Source organism: Coloeus monedula, assembly GCF_965178545.1.
Source record: "Coloeus monedula genome assembly, chromosome: 2".
Lineage (NCBI taxonomy): Eukaryota > Metazoa > Chordata > Aves > Passeriformes > Corvidae > Coloeus > Coloeus monedula.
The window spans coordinates 15,494,687-15,522,320 of NC_138782.1; the positions used below are offsets into that span (position 1 = coordinate 15,494,687).

Sequence of the window (27,634 nt, forward strand, 5' to 3'; positions counted from 1 at the left end):
AGTCCATCTCCCAGATACACTCCTACGGATTCTTTTCTGCTGCATGCTCTTTGTCTTTGCACATAAACCCCCCCCAGACATCTCCTGCCCACACAGGCAGGTGATGCTGTGCTGGTGGGGGACTGCAATTCAGGTGAGAGCTGCATTGAAGATTTCAAAGACTGAGGAAGGAGTTAATGAGTGGCCAACAGTAACAAGTGAAGTAATTTGCTCTATTAAAGAAAGAGAGGATTTTAAGCTGTACGTGCCAGTTATACAGAGAGAGACAGACACCATGGCAACAAGCTTGTCAGGCAGAAGCAGGGCACTACTCTAAGATTAACTATCGCTGGGGACATCATTAGTGGTGGAGAAACTTCAAAAGCTTTGGAATTTGTGTTCCTTTTGCACCCAGAATCTCACCTGCTTTTATGGAATTTGAATCTCCAGTCTATAAGCTAAGCCTGGGATAACAACAATAGCAGGCTGGGATGTTGGATGCATCCTGAATAACATGGAAAGGAAGAATGTGTCTACAGTATCTCAGTGCACCCAGGCCTGCCAGGTTGTCTGACCTGTATGGAAAGGAAGAATGGAAACATACCATTGAGTTGGGTTCAGCAGGATTGTCTAAAATAAAGATTGAAAAGGAATTTGTGAGGGACTGCTCCTTCTGTGCTTACTCATAAGCCATGGATCTGATCATTAGCCTTCACTGAGGGAAAGGAGAGATCCCCCTGTAAATCTCCCATTCTGGGAGGATGAACAGGTGACAGATAATTGCACATATGAGGTTAATTCTTTTTATTCTCCTAGCTCATAGACAGAATCCCAAATACCTGTGATTGTCTTGTCCACGATGCAGATGCTTACCCTGGTGCAAAGCTGGAGTCAGATGCTGATGGGGTAGGATTTATACCCACAGGAAGTTCCTCTATAGGCAACCACAAAACAATTAGTGCACAAGGCATTTGGAACTCTAAATGTGGCCTAATGTGAATCTCATCTTACCAGAGCAATGTACAGAGTTCAAGTTTCCAGTTCACAAGCCTGCAGTGCTGAGGAAAACATTTTTATGGGCAAGTGGAGAGAGAAAAAAAAAGATCTGAAGAGCTGTGCCAGAGTTTCTGTGGGGGTCTCTTTAGCCCTGCCATATCTATAAAGTGCTGAGAATGCCACACAGCACAGTTCTCATTGTGACAGGGAACGGATCACAAATTCATGAACCTTTGTGACTTGCCTGCATTATAATTCCCCATGACTGAGCTACTCAAATCTAAGGAGAGCTGCAGTACTTCACAGCTCCAAAAACGAAGCACAGCCAACATGCAGACTGTAAAAGTGCAGAGAGTCCAGATGCCCAAGCCCTGGCTCAGCTCACCATGCCCCACTGATTCCACAGGAGATGCTGCAGGCATTTTAGTCAAAAGCTATTTTAGCCCCATCAGGACTAACTGGGAGAACTGATGAGCACAGACATTTGCTCAGCTTGCAGCATAGGGAAGGAAAATCAGGTGGACATTAATCATCTTTTTGCAGACGCGTCAAGTAAAAAGGAGAAGCACATTCAATCCCATGAAAAAGCTTATTTTTGAGCAGTTGTTCTCTAAGACCTGATAGCCAAGTGCTGTGCTTAAAGAACAAATGAAAGAAGAGGTGGCTCCTCTGGAGCTGCCTGCTTCCCAAAGATAAAGGAAGATGGAGTGCAGCACTCTGCCCATCCTGTACAGGAGGGTGAGAGCCATTGAGATAACTGTGAGAATTATTGTGATGGGGGCATCTGGCTTGATGTAAAAGGAGAAGAAGTGGGAGCATGCAATGGATTTCTGCATATGTTTGAGTTTTCCCAGTCCTACGGAGAGAGGCCTCTCTGACCGTAATTGGAACAAACTCATGAATAGCGCGTGTGAGCAGAAAGCAAATCTGAAGCTGCAAGCAGCCAGCTCACCCTGCTGCATGGTTAGCGAGGAGATGTGTTGCATATGCAAGATGTAGGGCAGGGAAGGACACGTTCATCCTACTGAACAGGCAGAGCATTCACCAGAATTTTCTGGTGGTTTTGGAGAGCTCAGCTTGCCCCAGGTAGCTCTGTCTTCCAGGCAAGTGGAGGTACACAGATGTCTGTTGTTGGTCAGCAGGCAAATATCTGGCAGGAGAAACTGGTGGCAATCTACGACAGCTGCACACAGGTCATGGCCAGTGATATGTGCAGAGGGACAGCGGGGGAAAACCTGTGGTTCCTACTCCAGCTGCTTTTATCCTGCAACCCGAACAAAATATTTATTTCTCTTTTACTGGAAGAGGACACCAATTAGAAAGGCAGAGTTGCACATTGACACAGGTCATGCATCCCTTTTAGTCAGACAGCTGTGGCCAGCAGCAAGAAGAAATGCTGGGAGATGTGAGGTGTAGGTGTGGGGTTTGCCACGAGGCATTCTGTGTTCAAAGATGGGAACCAAACAACAGCTTTCTTCCTGCTCAAAGAAAGAGCTTTGAACCAGCAGGTGTGGAGAAAGGCCTCTCTCAAACACAGCACTGAAGAGAGAGGGACAGAGTCTTGGCCCCACATCTGTCTTGGGGACACAGATGTCAGCCTGCACTCCTGCTCCTGGGGAGAAGTGTCAAAGACATGTCACTGACCATGACATGCCTGGTCTTGTCAGATTGCTACTGCAAGTTCCAGAAACATTTTCTGATTGCTAATAGAGAGTGCAAGATTATCTTGCCTGCATTGCTACAATACTACTCTTTAGAATAGTGTGAAATTTAAGGTAGAGAGGAGCTTTTCTTAAGAGGACAAATGTTCCTAGAAAAGCACAGCACTGTGAGCCAGTGCAAAGTTTAATACAGCTGAAGCCAGTTAGCTTCAGTTTCTTAAGTCACAATCCACATTAGCACATCCCTTGCATACTCAGGCTCCTAGACCCCCTACATGTGCATTTTTTGTTTCTTGCCTTCATGAGCTTCTGAGCTCCAGTCACTCACTAAACTAAAGCTCCAAATCCCGTCTTTGGGCATGCATATGGACAAGCATTCACAGGAGAAGATCTCAGCTGAAATAACTGCAGAAAATTGCATATGACCTTCCATCCTCTCTCCTCCTCCTGGAGGACTGAGCCGAGACTTGTGGAGGAGTGCCATCACATTTTCCTGATTCCCAGTTCATCCTCATGATTGTGTCTATGCCCAAATCCTCTGTGCTTCCGCATCTGCCTCTGAGCTCCTCACCCCCAGCTTCTGCAGACACTTGAAACAGCCAAAGCGGACAATTGTCTGGGAAGGGAAGTTGCCAGGGCAGCAACATAAATTTTGCCCACACTCTTGGGCATGGAATAAAACATATGCTGGATGTTGCAGCAGTGGAGATCCCTTCCAGGATTTTGAACACTGCTGAACTTTGCTCCACAGTCAGAAGTCAAACCAAAGCCACCTTGGTCCATCTGTGCAAAGTCAAAATTGATGAGATTTCAGCATGGCACAGAGCAATACTCTTTGGGCAGGAAAAGTGAAGGAGGTCAGTCTTGGGTTTGTTTATTTGTTTAAGAATGCATTTATTTTATAACTGACAGGAGATCATTTTTATTGGCTTAAAGTAACTTGCCAGGAATAAAAACAAGTTTCTCTTTCTGTTTTTCACAACAAGGAGATGCCAAACAAGTGATTTCATGCTCAGAAGAGCCTCAGAGGTCTCTGCTGAATTGATTGACCGTGGTTCAAACCAGTGTGCAGCACAGCCACTGAGGGAGAAACAGAACAAGGAGTCAGGGCATCTGGAAGGTCTACAGGATGCCACGGGGGAACTCTTCCATGCCTCTGGGAGAACAACCTGGGAAAGGCTGGAGCTGCATTTTAATCTCTTATACGTGTAGGATCCATCTGCTCTGGGACTTCAGGGAAATCTATTACCAGGATCAGCCTCAAACATTGCAAGTGGGGTCTCTTCCAAAGGAAGATGAGTTCTACAGGGCAAGCTGGAGAAAGCTTCAACTTTCAACCTTGAAAAACTCTAGGGTAGAAGTACACAATGTACAGTTTCAGCCAGATTCAACTGTGACTGAGGGTCACAGGGCTTCCTAGCCATCCTCCTCCCTTCGAGCCAGTCTTCAGCTGAGAGGACTAATTGGATGGACCTCTTGGGGCTCCTTCCAGCTGTTTCCTGAGATATATTTGTATTCTGCAAAGGGAAGGCTCAGGCTGATTGCTTTTACAACAGCTTCAACAGGAAAAATTTGCATTAAAAACAATGCGGGGGGAAGAACAGACCTGGTATCTTAAAAGGTTTCTTCTAATTCTGGCAGGTTGATCGGTACATTCTCTGCCTGACAAGAAGAGTTCCCTGCTGTGTGTTTTCTAATGAATTGACCACTGCCCTCTAAAAAGAGACAGCGAAATGCACTGTGTAAGCAGCTTCGCAATCAGCCTTGGGAGTTTTGAAGGTATCTTTACTCTTTTGCTGGTATAAAGGTAAAAGTTCATTCTACGATTCAGACTGGCCTTGTGGGCTGTAGAACGTTTTCACGTAAACAAACTTGCCCTTTGAATCACTACTGCGTTTCTCTTGTAATAGTGATTAAATGACTTATAATAGTGATTTTAAATAAATGTATTTTAATGTGGTCTATTGCTGCAGTTGGATCAGGTGGTATTTCAATCTGACCAGCCTTACCTCAGGCAGAGAGATCTGGATGACTCCATTCTTGTCTTTGTCCAGGAGATGGAACACTTCTGAAATGTAGAATAGTGGGGAAAAAAAACTGGATATAAACCACAGAGTTTGGCATGTAGAGAATCACTGTCTGACAAAATGTAAAGGTCTGGCTTCTTCCCATGATCTACTGGAAATTTAGACTGGTTCTGTAAGATAATATTACAGCTGTTCTTCTTTCTTCTTACAAATAATTTCTAAGCTGCTTCATGGGGTGGAATAGATCTACAGCAGCAAAATGGGAGTTGGCAGCAGGACAACTCTGAAATCTGATGCGGTGGCATCTGGCATGATCCAGGGACAAACCTGTAAATCAGGTCTGAGTAAGGATTGCAAGTGATAAATGGTCCCATTTGTCAGAGCTGGGACAATGTGGGGGCCAGAGCACTGACCGTAAGTTGCTGATGACTCTAAAGCACAAGAGAATGGTGTGTTATGGAAACATGTCCCCTATTCCCCATGGTCATCCGGACAGAAAAGCTTTTGCTATTTTTCTGCTGCTTTCTCCAACAGACACAATTTTGCTGGCACCCTGACCTTTCCATGGAATTTGCTATGTTCACAGCTAAAAGACACCAAACACCTAAGGCAACCCCGAAGTTTTCAGGAACTGCCCTTGGGCACTCACTGAACAGGGTCTCCAGGCGGATCATGCAGGCCACAAAGCCATCGAAGTCGATGGTCAGCTTGGTGCTGCAGGCGTAGCGGGTGACGATGCTGTGCTGCACCTCATTGTTGAGCCTGAAACCTGAGGGCCAGGAGAGCATGGGAGTCAGTGACACAGCAGGTTAATATGCTGTCTTGGATGTGACTTATCCATGGACTGCTGCAGCTGCAGGTTGAAGGACAGAACCATTCCTCCCAGAAGGTCTGTTGGACTCCCACACCCACCTCTGTGGGTCCTTTCCAAAGCCCATTGTGCTGCGTGAAGAGAGGCATAGAGTTCTCCCACAGCATTTTGTCAGACTGCATATTTCACATTGTTTCACAGCATAACCAGTCCTATGTTCCCCAGATAAACCCCTAATTAGCGAGTCTTGGCACTGCAGCTGAATAGCAGTGATTGCAGCAGAGCCAATTGCTCACATAACACATTGGGCTCTATTCAGGCCCATATTCATGCTATTTCTATCTCTGGATCATTCACATAAAATCCTCTAAGCACAAGACAAATCAAAAAAGCAGTGCTCCTCCAGATGCCCCTTAGCTGGCAAGCTCTGCTCCAAAAGTGAACACATCAGAGAGGGCATCGTTGGGGCATGCCTTGATCAGGCTTGCACCTTCTCTAGAGGAGGGAAAGGTGGTGGGAGGAAATGAAGGAAAAAGAGGGTTTGGGCATAGCTCTGAAAGAGGAAAAGTAGATTAGGAAATAATGAGGCCAAAAATAGAGCAAGTAATAATCAGGTGGATAAGCAATGGTCACAGCATGGACAAAAGTACCAGTGGTTCATAATGCAGAACAGAGGATGGGGTTTGATGTATGTAACAGCAAAAGGATGTAGCAGTGTGTGACTGTCAGGAAGGGAGAATGGCACTGGCAATGCTGTGATCTAGGTGGCAGGAGAGAGGAAAAGCCATTAAAATGCTCCACTGTAGTCCCAATGTTTGGTGATCCGATGGTGTCCCCAAGCAGAACACTCACCTGCCTCTCTGAGGGCATTTCGCATCTCATGGGAGTCGATGGTACCAGAGTAGTCACTGTCCACTTTCTTGTAGATTGCCTGTGGCAGAGGGGAAGGAGGGAATGGGAGAGGGCATTTCAGCCTGTGCCCCTGCAGCAATGCCATGGGCACAGGGAGGCAGGCTGGGCTTGCACAGCTGGCTCACAGCAGCCATGAAAACGTGGTAACACAGGTCTCATCAGGGGCTACAAGCCAGAATGAGCTCAGAGGGCTCCTCTAGGCCCACGCTGCAGCCCATGCCCTGCCATGCTCCCTGCTCGTGTAGCTAATCAGTGCCAGCTAATCATTCCTACCTTTGCCATGTTCATATTGTCACTGCTGTGCCCACTGATGGCTGGGACAGGGACTGCCCCTAAAAGCACATGCTCCTACTCTTCGAAACATTAATGAGCAAGGGAAACATTTCAAGCAGCTCCTGGCAAGTCAGGCAGAGTGGGAAACACATTCCCATGGGCTGGCAGCTTGCCTGCCTTCTTATTACATGGTGGCAGACAGGCCATTGAGGAAAACATCCTATCATTTGGCAAATACTGCAACAGACCAAGTCCATCTTGCTTAATATTTCAGACAAGATGACAGATGCTTCCTACTGCCAGCAGGTTTATTATCCAGCATTAGAAGCCACCCAGACCCACAATTAATACTGGATTTGGGTCTCAGGGCTTGCTTTTCTAACAAGCTGGGTCTTCATGAACCCAACATTTCTTCATGGAACTCCAGGGCAGATGTGCTGAACAACATCAAGTATGGTGGCAGCAGGCTTGTCTGAAAGGGATGGGGTCACACCAAGAAGGTCCAAATCTGACCTTCCTTTAGACTGCTTGATTCTGGGTGAACTTCTTGGGATATTAAATCCTCTGCCAGAAAAATAATTCAGCACTTCTATAAGATTTCAAAAATACAAAGCCAGTTTTTTGTAGGTCCTAAAAATATGTTTCTTGTGTTTGCTTATGCTCAGCCAGCAATGCAACATATTGCAACAGCCGAGATATGTTCATATGAGCTTTAGTAGACCGGGCAGCAGAGAGAACTGTCTTTGCCAACAATCAAAGAGAGTTAATCTGTCTTTCCATAAGGTATTGCAAATTATGAAGAGTGATGGGGCCAAGGTGAAAGAGGATTTGCTTGTGCCCTGTTGAGTGAGAGGTGCTTCAGAGCTCTGGAACAAACTCCAGCCCTGAGAAGGAAGGCTTCCAAGTGTATCTGCCTGTGAGGGTTTAACTCTATCTCAGTTCTGGATCTGTACTTCAGAGATGAGAGGGGAGGGAAGGGGATAGAGTTAGAAATGTTATGTTACCAAATAGTTTTGAATTTTCATCCAAAGTGTCTTGAATTCTATGAGTCCCAAGGTGCCGGTCCCATCGGTCTGGGCCATGTTAAGGCGTGGTTCAAAAATCAGGATTCCTTTATCCCTAACAAAACTGCAGAGCAATCAGTTCTGGTAAAAACAAATCACTCATCACAGTGTCATCTTAATGCCAGTTTAGTTCTTGTTTGTAATGCATCTCCATCTCCCACAGACATGCCCCCAGCTTTACATTTGCTTGGCTAAAGGCATGCCAAGAATTTCTAGGCTATCCTCACTCTCAAGGAATGATATATGGGATTGCTTAATACATAAGCATGATTAAAACCACTCAACATTTTGTACACTTAACAGTAGGTTAGAGTCCTTAGGGGAAAAAGGGCCTGGCCTTGCAGCAGACATTTGTTAGAAACCAGAGGCAGGAACTGCAAGTGGAGACTCAGTAGCAGTCTTCTCCCATGTCCTTCAGGGCCTTGGACATCCCTTCCAATGGAAAATTATGCAAAAAGAGGGATTTGGACGCCATGACCTTGCACTTACTGAGTGTTATCCCATTAGGCTTGGGAGCCTGGGGAGTGCAGGGCAATGGCATCACTTCTGCTGACAGCCAGTTATCCACAAGATCCACAGTGAATCCCTGCTGGCCTCAATATGGCCATGCCATGACACCAACACCAGCGAGATCCTGGCAGCATGGCTCTTCACCCTCCCAGTCCAAAGGAGCACTGGGCAGAGGTCTTGACCTCTCCTTTTCCTTTGGCTACTCAAACCTGGGCAGAGGTGTTGATCTCTCCTTTTCCCTTGGTTACTCAAACCTTACAAGCTCCCAAGTGTCCTCCCAGCTATGCAGAAGAGAGGCAGGCACAGCCTGTACTCGTAGGCTTCCCCCTGGGAACAGGCTCAGCCTGTCCCTGCTACTGTGAACTTGGTGCTCTGTAAGCAGGACCTGACTCCAAGACAGCAGCTGAGGATGTGCTCAAAAGCTGCATCCTGCCAAGCACGCTGTGCATGCACCTGGAACTGCACGGGTGCAGCCAGGCAGAAAGGCCCTGCTTCTTCTCCCCACTATATTTAGGAAAATGTTTAAGCAATGAGAGATGCAGAGCAGGTGAGAGAAGCAGTTGATGATTAAATGGTTCAGGTTTCTGCCACCTTGAGCTGATAGAGACGCTCGGCTGAATTTTTTGCCCCCAGCCATGTGCCTGGACAATTGAAGTGTAAACTTAGCCCAGCTAGTCAGCAAGTTTTGCAAAAGAGATCCAGAAATTTTAAAGGTGATGAAATGATATTCAAAGGATACATCTAAAAGGCTGATCATCTCCCTGCAAGTGTTAATGTTGAATCCATCACTTTTAACATCCTTTCCTGTACAAAAAGGAAATATAAAAGTCCAAGTCAGAAATACTTTAAGACAAATATTTTTCTGCAGACAAGGTGGGAGATACCAACCACCTTAAAATCTTGGTAGCAAAGTAAATGCTCTGCCATTTCTTCTACTATGTCCTTTCAGTTGATCCATACAGCTTTTTTTTTCACAGTGGAAGGGGATGTTATTGGTTTTGGTGGTGATAAGCCTCTATCTGTCCACAGAAGTCATGCAGCAGCATAATAATATTGCCCATGGTGGTCCTCCCAGGAAAGTACAGGGAATGTTGTGCCCCTGCAGAACATCTGCTGGCAGCATTTGGAAGGGAAGGCAGTATTTCCATCCCACCCCATATTCAGAGGTTCAACAAGCCAGGAGAAACTCATCTGGGACCAGACACAAACTCAGTTTTTCATCGGCCTTAGCTGACAGAGCTGGGTTTTGTTAGCATAGATCCCACTCTCAGCTCCATCCAATGGGAAGTACATAATATCACTTACTCTTTGCCAAAACCCGGTTTAGGATCCTTTGAAGTTCAGTTGCAGTCACTTCACAGTCCTGGACAGAAAACAAAACATACTTTAGGTGTTAACACAAAAATTATTTGAAACAAGCTATATTAATTTGCTACCAGACATCCAGAAACTATTTCCCTTCCAAATCTAAGGCATGTAAACCCTTAATTTTTTTCTAATCCTTCACATTTAGTTTCAGATATCACAGGGAGAAAATCTTCAAAACCATATTTCCTAGACATTCAGCCAGGAAATAAGTGGTTTGTTAGGTGCTGTGGTGACGTGACCCAGTAAATGGCAACTTTTTAAAAGGTTTGGCTGAATAAAAAGGTTCAGGAGAACATCTGAGATTTTCACGGCTTATGGAAACAATAACCAAACAATTCTAAAATTGCTCTCTCAAAACTTAGAAAGGTCTTCCTAACTAAAAAGATGTTTTCCCTTTCCAATAGCAGTGGCTACCTGCTCATTAAGAGGAAAACTGACACGACAGCCACAGGATAACGCAGCAGGGCTTTGTAGATACTGTGTTTCAAATACATTAAGTAGAGAAAAAGCCCAACCAACAGTTTCCCGATTCCTGTGGCTAAACAAAAAGGAAGGAATTGGCCAGCCAAGCAATTGTCAGAATTATACGATAACTCCACAGGTAATTTATTTCACCATGGGATAATATTTTCACAGTCCTCACTCCTATCACCCCTATTTTCAAAGTTATTCCCTGCCTTGCCTTACCAAGGGGAAAAAAATCACATTTTGCACCAATAAGAGGAACAATATAAAAAAATCTTCTCTATTGTAAAATAAATTGAACTGAAGCTGTGAGTTAATAAAAGGGGAGAAATACTTGGGTTTTTTGAACAGACAGTAAAAGGAATCGGCAAGTCAAATATTTGTATAATCATAACAGAGAGGTCTCGGTCTTTTTTGTTCACTTTAATCCACTTACCTCTCCAGAGAGCTTTTGGAACAGAGTCTTGAACTCATCATCTACATCTTTGTTATTGACATGAGGCTAGAGAAAAGGGATGTCCAAGAGTGTGGTTAACAAGGTGGCTTTAGAAAGTGAGCTTTAGAGAGTGGATATTATAAAGACGCTTTACAGGGGCTTATTTACATCAACAGAAAATGAGCACTTGCTCTGCAGCAATGGCAAAACAGAGGCACTACTTAAGTCATGATCAGCCAGGGACTGGCTTAGTTTGGCAGCAAATACTTCCTAAGGCTGATGAGAAAGTTTTGTTCTGTTACCAAGACAGTTTTAGAGAATAGCCACAGTGAAAGTGTTGCTGCACTTGGCCAGAGCAATTCAGCAGCTCCTTGGAAGCCTTTTGCAGCTTCTCTCAGGCTTCAGGAAGACCATTTGTTTCTATGGAAATGTGCCCTCTCCACCTTCTCCGACCCATGGTGGAGGTAAGGACAATTGAATGTGTTCCAGCTCAGTCTACAAGGGTGAGGTTTCTGTGCCATGTGGCCTAGGTACATGAAAATGAACATGAAACTAAAACATGGATATATGTAAAAAATCTTCATGAGCAAAAAATACTCCTCCTCAGCATAAAAACATTCTGTAATCCCAGCTAGGTGAGAAATAAAAATCTTGCCCCTGTTTTACTCCCATATTATGAAGGAAAACTCTGCCCAGTCAGGGCATCTAACCTCATATGGTCTTGCAGACACCTCATCACTCATCATCCTAAGGAAAAAAAGAAAAAAATTAAACAACCAGAAATTATGAGTCTACTTTAAAGTCTTGCCTTTAAAATAATTGGCAAAAAAAAAAAAAAAAAAAAAAAGCTGTTTAACTACAAGGTGTTAACAAAAGTACAGAACAAGCCCCTGGGTTTCCTGCTTCCCATGCTCCCCATCCCACCTCTGCCTGCCCCAACTCTTTGAAGGTATTTCCCACAGGAAATCCAGCCTTGCTATTCTTGTCTTCCATCCAGACTCCTACTCCTGTTTCTTCATCCAATGGCTGCTATTGATACAACCCTTTTTAAAACCATCTCATCATCATCATGCTTTCAAATCCTGCACTCCTTAATTGTGGGAACTTCTCCTTGACAGAGCTGAGGGATCTTGTCCCCAGCTGAGTGCTTAGTGGACAGCTCTGAAGAGCCATGAGTCTGCCGTGGATGTGCGGCCACCCTGGTAGACCATGGAAGAAAAAGGGTTGTGGAAATGGGCCTGTTTTGCTGGTTAAGACAAAAGATCAAGCCCAGGGTGTGGGTGCAACACCTGACCTTCTCCTTTGTGTGCCTCCCCAGCAGAGGGCGGGGCGGGGGGTTCAGGGAAGATACTCACTGTGATTTAGCCTGTTTCTCAGCAAAAACTCGCAGGCAGAACTCCCCATTCTTGTAGGGCTCAAAGGTGGAGGGCACAATGAGATACTGTCCCCGGGGCAGCGTCATGCGCCTGGACACCTCGCGCAGGTTCATGTAGGGTTCAGTCCGGGCTGCTGGTTGGTGCCTTGCAAAGAAAGCACGGCCTGCATGCACATCTGTGCTGTCCTCCAGCTGTGGGGAATGTGTTCTCGTTAGAAACCCTTTGGCAGCTCCCTGGTAAGCCAGCCACCCAATTTCAATTTCAGCGCTTCGAAGCCACCTCAAGCTTTTCTTTGCGTAAGCTAATAAATCCGCCAGGGATGGCACAAAAGAAAACCACCAGGGTTCTTTCATGGGAAAAAGGCAGATAATTAGAAGGGGCAAGAATCTTCCTCTATAAAGATTATCTTTTCACATGCCTTTTTACACTTATAACCATAAAATAAATAAAAGTATCATAATGTGTGCTCATATCTGATCAAATTACTACACTGTAAATTATCCGTGCATTGAGCATTTTTTTGCTTTCATGGGCTGCTTGACGACAAATTTAATTTTCAGAATATTTTTCAGCAATTTATGGTATGGAATAAATCTCCTAATTGCATAGGAACTGTAGTCTCTGGTTTCTTTAAACAGACAGAAAGGAATAGTAAATAGGACAAAATAGTAGTCACAAGGGTGAGACTTTTGGGGTCCCATTAGGTGATTTACCCAACTTCTATTAGTAATACTAGGGAGATTCATTTGGATTTTGTGGAAAACAGTACTTAAATTTTCCCTAATAGTAATATACTCTTTAGGAAGTTAAACATTGCACAGCTCATAAAATAAAACACTGACATAAAAGGAACAGTGGTCTAAGAACAACATCCCTGCTATAAAACTCCTATTCATGACTTCTGCTCCACAAAGATGTCTTTCAAAAAGTGTGATTCAGTGACACACAAAAAGTGCTGTGTGGCTGATGCAGGATGGGAAGCATTGCTTAGGGATAAGGTTTCTGTCTGTCTAAGACCAGAGCACACAAAGATCTTACCAAATGTTGTATAATCATTCTGTTTTTCTGTTGTAAAATGTAGAAAAATATGGGGTTTTCCCTCTTTTGTTCTGAGATAAGATTGAATTTGGTGTTTATTCAACCGCCCCATCCTTTCCCCTCACTCAATATTAAGCTAAGTGGAACTGCAAAAGTTAAGAAGACAGATCCATATCTTCTCCAATATATAAAGTTCATTTTCCCTTTGCATTTGCAAGGCTGCTAAAAGAACACAGTTAATTGCTACATGGCCACACATTCATTTACTGAGAGAGAAAAAAGGGCTGAAAAGACAAGGAAAAATTGGCAGCATAGGCTGCTGGACCTCAGTAATGAGTATAGGCTATTCCTACTGCCAGACACCCCTGGGGTCTCTTTCTTCAGCAATGAAAAGTCTCTTTTCCTCAGTATTGACATCTGGGGGGATTAGGGAAGGTTGAGCAGGGCTTGTTCATTACCAGGAGCCCCAGCTCAGAACTGCACAAGGAACGGATCCACAGAGCTTGGCATTTCTTCTAAACAATATTAGCTACATTTTCTCAGTTTTAAAGTACCGAGATCCTGTTCTGCCTTCACCTGAACTAAACAAATTCTGACCTCGGTTGTATAAACTTCCTGGAAGTCAAATTTCAACAAGTATAAATGAGATCAAGACTCGGAGTCACACATCTGTAATAAATCCTTGTGCCCCAGTCCCTTGAAAATGGTTATTCAGAACTTGAGATATTGGTCCTGTGATTCAAGGGCAAAGCTCTCCAGAAGAGATATCATTAGTAAGGAAGAAGTCTTCCTGGCTAAATTCTCCAGTGCAAGAGGAGGTGCCCATGTGGAGGCTGGAAGTCTTCAGCAGAGACTACATACCTCCTGAGGAATCTGAAAGGAAGGGAAGGAGACAATGTTAAAGGCCTGCTGTATACCTGCACCTACCAGGAGGGGAAAAAATTCAGATAAAGCCTCCTTTAGACACTTTTAAAAAAATTTTTCATTTACAACCACACATAATAGTATTGGGATACCCATGAAATTCTGTCCTGTCCTAGAGCTGTTCCAAAGAAAAAACTGAATCTTCATCCAGAGAAATCAATAGCACATTTAATTGCTTTTCCCCTGATGTGGTGTTGTGAATGATACTGTTGGTTGGAAATATTTGAGTAAGACTCTAAATGCTCAGTCAGGAAAGTCAACAAGTTAGCCCCACTTTGCTAACCAAAACCAGAGAGTTTATTGCAGCAGACCTAAAATCCACCACTCTACTGCTACTCAATATGATGGAAATATAAGGCTACTGTCACTAGCAGTCAGCCTGGGAATGATGAGATTGTTGTGAGGCAACTATAACAAGTAGCAAGTTTCAAGATTTGGCCCTTCCTAAATTAACTGAATTGCTATGTTAACTTGTACCTCCAAATATAAGGCAAATTTTCAACTCAAAAGCAATGAGTTATCTTGAGAGCACTGATTCCAGTGAGAGCCAAAGAGAGTGTCCTCCCAAGTCCCAGAAGAGCTTTTAAAAATATCACCCATACAACGTTTCTGGAGCCTGAGACCTCAGGTGTTGTTCCCTATAACCAGCATATTGGAAGGCCAGGAGCTGGGTGATGGACACACAGTTGTTGTCAGCAGGCAGCTACGTGGCTTACAAAAGCTCTGCAGGACAGGTAGACAGACATGAACACGTTTTTTCACCTTCTCCTGCAGAGAGATCTGCCTAAGGTCATCATCTCTGCTGTCCTCACTGGAGCTCCCCAGCCACAGCATCAGCTGTGATGAAGTAAACCTACAAAGGTGCATGATCCAAGGAGCTGGGATCATAGCTGGGTGCCTACCTGAGAGGACTTAGCAGCCAGGTTTTTCCAAAAAATTTACATCTTAAGAGTCACTTAAGTGACTTAAGAGTCACCAAGTCTACCCTACTGTGGATAAGGCCAGAGAGGATGCAGATGAGACAGATCACATGTAAAGCACAAAAGCTTCTCCACTGTGGTACTCAGTGATGGGAGCAGACAGATATCCATAGTGCACAAATTCAGGATGCTGATAGCTGAGGGTGCCTGGCACCACAGAGAAGGCAGCTCAGAAACATGCTCAGTGAGAGCCACGTGTGCATGCAGGCACTTGGGAAATAGGGAAAACCTTCCCTGATTTCAAGCCATCCCACACAAGATCTATTAGCAAAAGTCAGCCATTCCCATCTGCTCCCACCTGTGCTGGCTAATGATCTTCATCCACTGGAGTCTATACAACATTTGATTGCTTTTCTCCACATATGATATTGGTAGTGAAGAGACTGGGGGGAAATTTTTACATTTGCTTCTCTACCCTCACACCACAGAAATGAGAGGTTACACTGCAGGTTTTTCCCTACATTATATTTTTAGCAACACTGGGAAAATCAGGGTAAACAAAACCCCAAATTTACTGAACCAGAACAGTAGCATATGGCAGACAATGGATCAAAAAAAGTTTGAAATGCAAGGGACAAATAATAAAAAAAAAGAAAGTGACTACTGAGGACTAATGATAGGCTGTAATCAGAAACACTTATCTGGAATTGCCAGGCACCCCGAGCCTGCCCCCATTCAGATTTTGTAAGAGAAGATTCTCAATGAGACCGTTGCTAAATTACTGGCTTGATAATTTACACTGCCAATTTACACTGCTGAAGTGGGACAAAAACTGAGCCTCAATTTATCTGAGTCTTCCCATATTTTGTGAGTCAAGAAGAAATGAGGGAAGTAATTGAATCATTTTGCAAAATCCAGTTCTTACTGAAGCGTAGTGCTGAATGTCAAGATGGAGCACACTGCTAACTTTTTTCCAGCTTAACAGGACAAGGAATAAAGCCTTTAAAATCAGGAACAAACTTTACCTGATAGAGTGAATAACCAATACTAAGCAGATCTTCTCCCATTCTCTTCTGTCTCCTGCGGTTCTTCTGCATCAAGCCCACCAGAACAGTACAGCATGGCTCATTCAAACTCCCTTCATGGTCATCATCTGGTTCCTCCAACCGGATTTTAAACTGGGGATTGGTCCAGTATGTTGCTAAGAATTCCCAACGGGAGACAAAAATGAGAAGACTTTGTTGTCGTTGCAGCCAAGATGGCTGTCACTAGACCTACAGAGAGTGTGTCTGTGGAAGGACTTCTGCCTGGAGTTTTTCCAGTTCTTTCCATTGAGTTATATGAGTTTATGTTTTTCACAGCCGTGCTGAGTTATCAGTTGGAGCCATGGGAAATCAAAGCACCAGGGTATTTCATGGGCACTAATGACCAACGGGGAGGAGCTGGTATTGTTAATTCCAGCCAGACATTTATCTCCAGGCAATGTCCTTGGCTGAGGCTGTTGCTGTTGCAAGAGGACCAAATGCCAGACAGCCTCTCCAGAGGTCTAACCTGAAAATGAATTGGAAGTAACAGTGCCACTGAACTGTGACACTTTCCTGGCCTACCCAGCCCTTCAGAGGATTACTCCAGCCAGTAGCAAAAGGCATGTAAGCAGGAAAAGCAGACAGAGAAAAAAAAAATATAATATTGTCACAAATTAACTGCTTGGTAGGCTGGTAATCCCCCAGGAGGAAATAAGTGTGAATTAGACCTTCATTTAAACTCCCAGGCTTTTGCTTACTGTCTAAACCCCACAGATATTGTTGCTCTTCCTTCCCACCACAGCCCCCTCCAGTTCACAAGCACTTATGTTTTGAATGTTTTCAATTTCACCAAAGGCCCATTTAGTTGGGTCCTTACCTTGGTAGTTCTGGCAGCCCCCAGCAGTCGAACCCCGTCTCCACTGTCCATTAAACAGGGTCAGGTCCCATTTGTTGACCTCGTTGCTCGAGAGTGTGTCGGGAGTCAAGTTGCAGATCTCAAGGCGGCTAAACTGCCTTTGGAAATCCGAAAATGCCATCCTGGCACACAAAAACACCAGGTCAGTCCATCAGCCTGCAACAGAGGTGGCTGCAGCTGGACACCTCTCCCAACAGGGCAGCACACATTGGTACTACAGGGCTGCCCAAAGCTGCATTTAATTGAATTCTGAAACATGGAACTGGCTTTTGGGAAACAAAATTGCCCAATGCCTGAATGAGCTGCAGCTTCTGGAGACAGCCTTTGTCAATGGCTGTTACACATTATGGGCTCAGTCAAACCATTTTCTCTTATCCCCAGCTGTGGGCAATCCCTCCTGGATCATACTTCATAAGCAAATCCACTGGAACTGGTGAAACACTATGTGCAGGGAGATTCCATTTAAAGGGAGTAAAAGTTGGCCCTTGTGAAAGCAGCACTCTGTAGGAAAACAGTCTCCGTTTGGTGTTTTGCTTCAGTCCTATCACTGATGTTTGTTTTTGCCATTCCTGGTAGGTTTGCATGAGTGACAGACCTTGATTGCTTCATGCTGCAAACAGAGGTCTGCTCTCATTTCCCAGTGCCTGATGGCCCATGCAGCTGATTGCACTGGAGGATGGTGGCCGTTTATCTTTCCGGGCTAGGACAGAGTGACATGGGTTCAGCACTGATCCATATATAATCAGATCAGGGTTAGGACAGGCTTTCTATTAGGTCTGAGTAAACAGACTCTTCCCAAGCTGGTAATCTGAACTTTTTCATTGGTGTGTAGCATTTTAGGCAAAAAAAAACCCCTCAAAATGTAGAGCAGCTGAGGTTCATTCTTGCCACCTCATTAATTTTATTACCATCTGGTCTCTATATTTTGGATAAGCGCCGAGTTATGCAAGCTCTAATAAAAGGTAATATTTGAATAGGAAGGGGGATAAATAAGAGACTAACAATGCATGCATGTCATTATTAACCCCCTTGGTGCTGGCAGTGTTTCTCCATCCAACTGAAAGGATTGCTTAAGGCACATAAAATGTCAAAAAGAGTAAGCTAAATGAACAATTCTCACCAAAATTCTCCATCATCTACTTGCTTATCCAGAGCCTGTTTTTGTTTGGGATCAACATAATTCCACTCAGGAGCACTGCAGACAAAGCACAAAAGCACACTGTTCAGCTGTTGCATTTTACTCTACAATGAGATCTGAGTTAGATTCTACCACAGGCTGATAAAGGAGAATATATTTCTCCAACAAATAGACCTTGTGCCCCTCCAAATGACAGCACACCCTGCAACCTGACTATGCTGCGCTGGAATCATACTGCTACTGTATTTGCAACAAATAAGCCTTGAATTGAATCTCCCCTGCCAGGTGCCAGAAGGTACAGACAGACTGGCTGGGTTAGGAAATTTGCAGCCTGAAAGTCAGTCAGAGCTTCTCCATTTTAAGATCTATTGGGGTGCCTGATATCCTCCCTAGGGAAATGATATAACCTCCATTGTTGGGGGTCATGAAAGAACAGGAAAGCAAAAAGGTGGAATCAGAAAATTTACTGCAGAAAACAGCATTGCTCCCTTGCCATTCTGATATTAATGTGCTCAGGAGGGTTTCTGCTCTGATCTGCTTCCACGTGACAATGCAGTGCTGCACCTGCCTCGGCAAGGCTGTCCCACAGCAAAACAGGTGTGACAAAACCAGGATATGGCATGTGTGTGTGCCTGAGGCACCTTACCTTGAGGGTGAGCAAAGCAGGTCTGAAAAATTAAAAGTAATTGTAATGTTATCTTTATTTTCTTTGCTTAATACATCAGCACCCAGGCTGCAGTCAGTCAGGACAGGAAACTGAAAATCTCAGAGTGTTGCATGAAAAAATATATTGTGGCCCAAATGACAGTAAAATTTATGCCATTCTAAATATAAAAATAAAGGAGGTGTTGTCACTACCATGCTCCCAAGATTCCAAGACAGTTGAAGCCTAGACAGTTTCTGAGAGATTTTCAAACTTCTGTGTCCTTAGCTTAGTCAGCATCCCTGCTTTTTCAAGATTCTCAGATAGGTACCAAATACTGGTCTGATTTAGAGCTGAGCAACCTCAGAGTTGAAGCAGAGGTATAATGGTTTATCCTGCTTTAACTCCCAGGAACAGGACTGGTTTGTGTATTTTATTTAGGTCCTGCACCATTGGTAGGATCAGTTTGAGAAAAGTTGTCTTGCAAAACGATGTGTGTACAGCTTGCATTGGGCTGCTCGGAGTTAAACCAAGGGTTGCTGTCTCTGACAAGAAAGCTCTGCCTGAGGCAGGTATTAATGCCCACTGGACAGAGTGGATCAATATCCAACCTTGGTAATAAATTAATAGTGGTTTATTCCAACTGATTTAGTATCTCTCCTAAATGCGCTTTGTGATTGGATTAACTGCATTGTCCCAATTTAATCTTAATAGATTCCAAAATACACCAAAGAGAGAGAAGCAGGGGCATATAAAAACCTACTTATCACTCCAAGATCCAGTCCATTCTACTTCACCCCAGGGATTCCTAAGCCTCACTAGTTTCTCTGGCCGTCCTCGGTAATACACCTAAAAGATCCACAACAAACAGAGCCTGAGCACTTCCATTATTCCAATCATCAGAGGGCAGTTGCTTTTCAGAGAGGATAAAACATGATTTGTACTTGAATGATGCAGTCCATTACAATTTGCAATAGTTAAAAGACACCTAGATGCCTTCCACCCTTATTTTACATTATCCTGTGCCACCAAGTGAGCCATTAGCTGCAGCACTCACCACTTCATGTAATGATAGCAACCTGCAAGGAAAAGCATCAGCTACAAACCAGCAGAATATCTACATCCTCAAAAGCAGGAAACATTGCACAACATGGCAAGGTTGGAAGGAGTTTATCTGGCATGGACATCTCTGTAACGATTCCAGTTTCAGAGGAGCAGGAATACCTGGGCTCGCTCTCAAGGTGAGACTCACAGCAGAGTTCATCAAAGAGGCTTTTACTCCTTTCCCATCAGCTCTGACTGGCAAAGTACTTGCTCCCACCTCACACAGTATAAACATTTTGGGAGTGGCTGCCTCCTCTCCTGCTTCTCCTTTCTGCATCCTGAATTTTGCTAACAGCTTGGCCCACCTTTATGCTTTGTACCCCAGCCTGTTGGTACCATACAAGTGGCAGACTGCTCCACACCACTACCTGTACAGAGCTTCTGCCCTGGCTGAGTATGACAGGTACTTCCTTTTTCTGTAAGAGGGTGCATAAGTTAGGAACATTTTTACTGTCAGTCACTGAAAGACATCAGAAAGTTGAAGGCACTGCAGTGTTGCAACCCCAAGCTGCTTTCCATGATGGCCCCAGAGAGGTGGCTTACCTCCTCTGCTCCAGTGATAGAGTAAGCATGTCCTTTTACCAGCTTCAGACTTGTGACTGCTTCTCTTTCAGCTGTAGCAGTTATCTGGAGCAATAAAAGTATGCACATTTATGATTATATACTGTGCATGAACTCAGCTTTCATAAGCAAATTAATATGGGGGAAGATATCCAAAGTGGTGTGCAAAATGAATACCAATATTCTTGATGCAAAGTATATTAAATTAAGGTGAGATCCACAGCAAAAGCTGCAGTTTCATGCCCCTCAATATGCAGTCCAAGCACAGAAGAAATTCAAGAACGCACAATGAAATCTAAATCTAAATCCAATTCCCAGCTCAGGTGACAGACCCAGTCCCCTGCAAAGACATGTTCACATGAACTTAGCTCTAGCCTGTCTCAGTCGAGATCCAGTATGTCAAAATTGGAACTCTGGTAATTCTATACACCACAAGGCAAACAAGATAATGAAACAGGATGTGAAAGGTGTGACGTTTCCAAAACATGTTCAAACATCATCTCTAACTTGAGAGTGTTTGTATTACAGGTGTCAGTAATCTTTAGGACTGATAACCAAAGCCAGAATCAGACTACAGGCTACAACAAAGTGTCTCAGCGAGTTTGTCTCTGGCAGTCAAGTGCCTGGAGCTGAAATTACACAAAATTTGAATGAGGAAAGATACTCAGAGAATGAAATTGGAGTTCCAGAAGACCAGTAGGTAGTGGATAGCTCTAAGCATTATCACATGCTGTCATGTAAATAGGGAGACACGATAGAATTGGTTATTAAGAATCTTGTCCAGAGTTTTTGATACTGAAATCAATAGAGGTCTCACATTAATCACAGTTTGCTTTTCTATCAGACCTTCCTGCCTATATCTAACGTTGGTCTGGGCTTTTGTCACAGTATGGACCAGAGCCCTGAGAGGAACAACAAGGAGAGTAAAGTTTTGTCAGCCTCTTACATCAATGGAGCAGCCAAGCAGCGACCCAGCTCTCAGAGCCTTCTGGATGATTTGGTACAGGTTTGAAGGAGCCCTCTGCAGCTCATAGGACTCAGAGATGCCTCCAGTAAAATCCTCAAAGCCCTCCACAGTGGACCCTCCTGCTAGAGCTTCATAAGAGCCATTCAATCTGTGGGAGAGATGATAAGAAGGATACAAGGGTCCATCTCCACCTGCAAGCACAAGGTGCCACAGAAAGAAGGCTTTATCATTTAGTATCTCTTAATTTGGTTGGTCATCAATGTGACTTGGGGCAACAGAATTAAAGCTCCTTGAAACACAGTTGCCAACACCCTTTATGGACCTAGAGGGAACTGTAAATGCCGGGTGGGGAGGAAGCTGCATTAGAGTGAAGTGTGTTGTGACGGACACCCCCGGCCTGCGCCTCCACCAGGGGCACAGCCAGGGGCACAGCTCCCACCCAGCCCCGTACTTGGCGTAGGCCTTCTCCAGCAGCGCGCTCCAGAACTCATTGCCTTCCTCCGAGTGCACAAAGAGCAGCTTCCCGTTCTTGGTGGGCAGCCTGTCGTCCACCACCACGTCCACCCACTCCCCGTACTGCCAGAACTGAGGGAAAGAAGAAAGGAAAAGATGATGGGGGCTGGTGTACCCATAATAGCTCCACGCTACCATCCTTCTACCCCTTCACCTGTCATCACCTCCCCTTGCATGAGACACTGTAGGGTTTACTCCCATGCTGGATTCCTCTCCTGTGTAATAGAGACAAACTCCTCCCAGCTCTGGGGAGCATTCAGCAGGCTTCTTAATGCTATCTTTGATTTTGCTGATAGGAAATATTAACAGCATCTTGTCACACAAAACATCAAAACCACTGTCTGAACATGTAAACTGAGTTTACACGGTGGACAGCCCAGAAAGCCAGCATGGAGATCAGATACTCTAAACTATCTCAAGGCTCAATCCTTAGGGAAATAAAAACCAATACCCCTGTAAAAATGCTGCAAGGAGAGGTCATCTAAAGGGGAAACACTCAATAGAGCTAATCCCTTCTGAAAATACTAGGAAATGTGTGAAACATTCCTAGTGCTAAATTTTGGCCTGAAAGCTAGAAATGTTTACTCCAGGATTTGCTGCATTCCTGAAAGGAGAGATGATAATTCACACCATAACACTCACAGGTGAGCTGGTGCAAGGGATAGGTAGGTATGTGTTTGAAAATTTCTGTCATCACCGGAACAGCTCCTTTAGCTTTGCAGGGTAATTCCGCACTGCTCCAACCTGAGCCTAACCTCCAGTCAAAGCAGGCTGGCTAAATCCCAACAGTCTGGGTCCACAGGCAAGGAAATAAAGGCAAAGCAGGGAGGGAAGGGGAGGAAAGAGAAGGAATCACACAAGCCTGAATTCACTTTTAACAGCTGGCAGCAACGGAGCTTGGTTTGGGCTCACACAACCTGATGGTTCAGCTCAGTTTACAAAATCTGTATAACTCCCCAGAGCCCCATCAGCTGTAAGACAGCAGAAACTCAGCAGTGAGCAGGTCTCATTTAACATTATTTAACTCTGTTCTAATTTTCTTTCTCTCTCCCCCATCAATTTCATGTACACACTGTAGCTGTTGATTATTTCACTTGCTCCAAACAACAACAAAAAAAGCTGCTTCTAGTTAAATACTAGCATTTTCCTCTTTCATTCTCAATCCCCTGATCATGCAGGTACCTGGAAATGAAAGATTCCAGCATAGTCCGTCTGGAAACTCTGAGCCTTGGGAACAACACGGAACAGAATATCTGGATTCAAAGTGAGAGATGCAATGGCAGCTAGGAGCCAGCAATCACCTAAAAACATACATTACAAGGAAGAAAAGTTCATTAATAACTCCATTAAGTCATGCTCTCACCTGGACTAAAATGCCAGCAATAAGAACTATGCCAGACTCAGTACTGGTTCAGCAATCCATTATTGTTCTGTTATTTCTCTCTTTTGCTCATTTGCCACTCACCCAAAACACACAGGTATCTTGGGGCTCCTGAGGCTGACCATGGTAGTAATTTCAATGGTCTAGTTTGTGCTTTGATATTTTTAATGAAGCTGTGAAAACAGGCTGCTTTACCTAAGCTTGTTAATGCCCTCAAGAGACCAAGAACATAGCCAGAAGGAGAAGGCATTTGAGGTATGTGAGTTGCAAAGCATGGCTGGGCAGGACAGAGTTAATGATCTGTGGTACTTTAACTAGACTCAAGCCACCACACCTTCGGCAGACAAGGGCTTAGAAGAAGTCCAGAAGAGGGCAAAAGCTCTGGCTTGATAGAAGGATGGTGGGACTTCCATTCCTATCTTTTGGAGAAGATTCATTGGATAGCAGGAACATTTGTGGGCCTGCTCCTTCTCAGCCCTTTCTTTGAAGGTCTGAACTTGAACTTAGAGCTATTGCTAGAGATTTGCCCAGCAGTCTAATGGAAGCTGAAGTCTCCCAGGACCTTTGTGAGAAGGCAAGTCCTGTCTTTGGCCCATTCCTTACCCTAGAAAGGCTGGGCTTGCTCAGCCCTCCCTGGAGGCTCTGTGCCTTGCAGCTGGAGCTGTTTGCTGGGTTGGTTACCTGTTTATTGAGGATTGGAGGCTGGGTAAGCAGAAGCCTCTGTCACACCAAAGGTGGTGCCCCTGGGAAACTCAGTGACTCGTGGTGTTTGCACACTGCAAACAGCAGGAAGAACTTCTGTGATTCTGTTTTATTTCTGAGGTGTGCAGACAGCCTAAGAAAACAAAACTGCTCTGAAGGTACTAATATTTTCCTGGTTCCCTGAGGATTATATGTGCCAAGATGTAGTTCCTTTGTGCGGGTGCATATCTTGCAGAAGGAATTAGCATTGCAGCTCTTGCTTCAGAGGAAATAAGTGAATTGAGAAACCAAGGAAAGAGTTTAATCTGCAGCAAGGTTGAACATCCTAGAGCAGTAGTTAACCCTTTATATTGACTTGGGGTTTATGATTTATTGCCATGGTGAACACAAGTGTAAAAGTAGGATACAGGGACTTGCTGGGTGCTCTCTGCTGCCTGTGCCCCACGGGGAGGTACCCACATGGCTCCTACGAGCTGTTTTGGGAAACCTCTGTAAAGAAGTGTCCCTGGTGTGATGACCTCTAACCACCTGAGCTGGCTGATCACATTATGGGTCCAAACCCAGGATATGTAATATGATATATTTCTACCCGTTTTGCCAGCCCAGGCCTTTCTACAGAAGAGGGAAACCCCATTCTTAGTATGTGAGGTGCTGCTTGAGCCTTCCCCCAGAATTCTCTGCCTTACCTTGGGTACCACATTCAGAAAAAGCATTCAAGCTGGAAGGGGGCAGACAAATGGTTGGATTGCCTGCTTCTTCCCATCCACCTGCATTTCTTATGAGAAGAGGTTAAAAAATTTTGTCCTGCTCATCCTACACAAGTGAAGTTTTAAGAGCAAGTGTGAGGCAGGTTAAATGCTACTTTGCAGAAAAGCTGTTTGAGGCAAGAGCTCTTAGTTGAAAGATACCTCCTTTGCAGAGAAGATAAAATAAAGGGATTGTGACATGTTTAAAGTGGAAATAGGGAAAAGATGATACTCTGCATATAGAATAGAAAGTCCAGAAACCACAGACTATAGAACATGAGCAAAAACCTTCTCAAGGAGGGATCAACTTGCTGACCTGGAATTTTCCTCCCAGTCTCAGGTACTTATGTAAAAAATAAGCAAAACTGTAAAAGCACAAGCTGTGGGGGAAAAAAGGCTTTAAGAACCTCCTCTCCCAAGGAAATGTAGAAGCAGGAAAAAATGAGACTGAGAACACTCAGATCTGCTTTGTATCTATTTCTTTGAGGCTTTCCTTGGTACAGACGTATGCCTTAAGCTGTTACAATTTCTGTTTTCCTTGAAGAGGTAGAAATAATGGTGATAAGTCTGGGGAATGGATTTTCAGAAGAGGAAGATGAAAAGCCTTATCGAGTTAGAACTGAAATCCTCATTTTTCTGATGCTCTGGCTGTCCCCAGCATACTGTGAAGTGCAGGAGATTATTTCTGAGAAGGTGGCAAGATGGGGGTCCCTGGTGCTCCTGTTGTGTCCCTCCACCCCGTGAGACCAGAGAAAGCCAGCAGCAGTGACAAGATGGTGCTCTCCCAATGTGCAACACCTGGAAGGGTTTCCCCTTCCTGGTCCTGGCCAGGATTTTGAAGCCAGTGAATGCGAAACTACTCCAGGCTTTGCTGAGGGTGGTGGATGTTGGATGCACAATTAGGCAAAAGATTCAGTGAAATGAGGGGGGTTTCCTTAAATACACTGTTTACTTCCCTGCCTCAGAACTAAACAATTTCAGAATCTCAGCCCGGAGGATGCCAAATGCAGCGTGAAATCCTTTAAGGCGCCTTTCTTACAGCATGAATTAACTTCTTAGCGTCTGGGAGAGTGAGTGACGTGGGTGCTGCTGCCTGTCTCCAACACACCAGTGCAGTCTGACCTCCCAGGGAAGCATTTCAGGACATGCCTGCTCAAAGCACGCCCAGGAAGAATTGTGTTGGAAGAATTGCAGTGGTGAACTTGGCCTTAAAAGCAGCCATGCCTGCCTTGAGCACTGCAGAGTCCTATCTCCAAACCTCACTTTCCGGGGCCTAATATCTTTGACTAAGCTTGTGCCAACCAAAAGGAACCAGCTGGGAATTGGCTGCTGCACAGTAACTTGATAAAAATGGAAGTGTGTCTGAATGTAGATGGTTTGGGGGCATCTTTATGTAGTGGAGGTGCATGACATTCAAGCTTCTGTGATGATTACTTTCAGAGGATGTAGGAATCTGTCCTTATCAAGGAGCTTCCATGATGGGGCCTAAACTGCGCAGTTGGCCTCTTACCTTCTTCTATACCACAATGGGATCCTGGCCTATTAATAAGCTTTCTCAACCCTACTAGATAATATATGACTAGTTCTAAAAGAGTACAAATTGACAGTTCCTGTTCCCTTTTTCAAAGTTCAACATCATTTTGCCAGCAGCAAGTTTCAGAGTTTAGTTTGTGGTTGTGCCTACAGGACAGCACAAGAGCACAGTCTTCCCAGAAAGGCACCTCATGTAGGACCACTCAAACTTGTTCTGGTTCAGCAGCAGGTTGTAAGTAATCTTTCACACTGTGAGGAAACTATTTTATTCCATTCCTAAAAAGGGAATATTTTTGAGGGAGAGAAAAAGAGGCCAATTGACCAATTAATTAGCATTTATTTCAAATAGGCTCATAGTTGGAAAAATGACAATATCAAAAAGCATTTCTGCTCACCATATGGGTGTGAAGTTGCAGCATTTTAGCTTATAAAAATAACTATTTTTTTGAAAAAGCCTTCTCAATATTAGCCCTGCAAGGCTAAATCACTTATGGACACATATCACTGCTTCTGGTCAGTCTCATATTTCATGAACAAAAGTTTCAGAGAAGTACCAATTACAGTGTTTACTGCTGCTGCTGAATGTCCTGAAAAGAAGCCAGCTTGATTCCTGGATCTGAAGTCATCTGAAATGGCAGTAAAGTGAAATTTTGGTTTTTTAATTTTTTTTTTTTTAATTTAAGCAATTCTGACCTTGAGATTGTGGTGGAAAGGGTAAACATGAAGCCTAGCTGTGCCTAGCTCCTGTGTCTGTGTGTATCTATATCTGTATCTATATCTATATCTCTATCTCTATATCCATGTGTGATCTTGGAGAATTACTTTGACTGCTAGTGCATTTGAAATAGAATCCCTTGCTGCTCACAGATGTCCTGAGTTGGCTCATGTTCTCAGTGCTGCCCAGGCAGCTCCTGGTTTACAGAGATAATCAAATTGCTGCAGCGAATAATGAATCCTTGGTGATCTGGGAGCCCAGCGACTCCTCTGTATTGATGATGTTTACCCAAGCATGCTCCACTTGCCGAGGCCATAAAATAAATGAGAAATTTGATTAGTTTCAGTTGCTCCAGAGCTGTGCTCAGTTTCTGTTTAGCTACCATCAGAGTGTCTAGACACAGAGCATCTAAACTCTCCTTTGAACTAGAGATGGTGAGTTTCAGCCAAAAGTCTGAGTGTCTGGTTCCAGGATGCAACTGGACAGCACAGAGGCATTTCTGTCCTGACTGTGTTCTGGCTTGTTGCTATTAGCAGTGTCTCGTGTTCAGAAAGGATCCAAACACAGTGCTGTGGCTTCCTGGATCCCCAAGCAGCTTTGACTCTCAGCTTTAGTCTCTGCTGGAAGCCCTCCTTCAGAGCTTGTAGTACCTGGGGCATCATACCAGACATCAAGGAAGCACTGACCCACTAGCTTATAACTTATGGTAGTGTAGGTTGCCTCTGCTCTGAGATTTCTAAAGACTTTCTGAGGTTTTCTATGGAAATGAGTTTTGTTCTGCAGCTTTTAACAGAGAGGCAAAGGAGAATCCAGCAAAGGAACAGGCTTTCTTCTCCTTGGGGTCTCAAAGTTGTTAGTGAATGTATTTTTGACATCAATGGGATATATTTGCCAGAACCAGGATCTCCAATATCCCTAAGCCCACGGGAT

The 27,634-nt window shown here is 44.3% G+C and overlaps 1 protein-coding gene across 1 annotated transcript in view; it reads right to left on the reverse strand.

The window, feature by feature from the left end:
- Positions 1-3,692: 3,692 nt before the first annotated feature.
- The window catches only part of CAPN8 (calpain 8), a gene marked incomplete at both ends in the record, with an annotated part of 29,490 nt that continues 5,548 nt past the window's right edge, over positions 3,693-27,634 (reverse strand). Inside the window, 19 exons of the mRNA XM_082302307.1 lie at positions 3,693-3,716; positions 4,646-4,704; positions 5,313-5,432; positions 6,327-6,405; positions 7,664-7,732; positions 8,973-9,037; positions 9,539-9,596; positions 10,503-10,568; positions 11,213-11,249; positions 11,858-12,069; positions 13,778-13,789; positions 15,786-15,961; positions 16,663-16,823; positions 17,822-17,896; positions 19,246-19,331; positions 20,130-20,213; positions 21,094-21,262; positions 21,566-21,699; positions 22,810-22,928. Coding sequence (XP_082158433.1) covers positions 3,693-3,716; positions 4,646-4,704; positions 5,313-5,432; positions 6,327-6,405; positions 7,664-7,732; positions 8,973-9,037; positions 9,539-9,596; positions 10,503-10,568; positions 11,213-11,249; positions 11,858-12,069; positions 13,778-13,789; positions 15,786-15,961; positions 16,663-16,823; positions 17,822-17,896; positions 19,246-19,331; positions 20,130-20,213; positions 21,094-21,262; positions 21,566-21,699; positions 22,810-22,928 — 1,805 coding nt within the window. The remainder of the gene's footprint in view (positions 3,717-4,645; positions 4,705-5,312; positions 5,433-6,326; positions 6,406-7,663; positions 7,733-8,972; positions 9,038-9,538; positions 9,597-10,502; positions 10,569-11,212; positions 11,250-11,857; positions 12,070-13,777; positions 13,790-15,785; positions 15,962-16,662; positions 16,824-17,821; positions 17,897-19,245; positions 19,332-20,129; positions 20,214-21,093; positions 21,263-21,565; positions 21,700-22,809; positions 22,929-27,634) is intronic.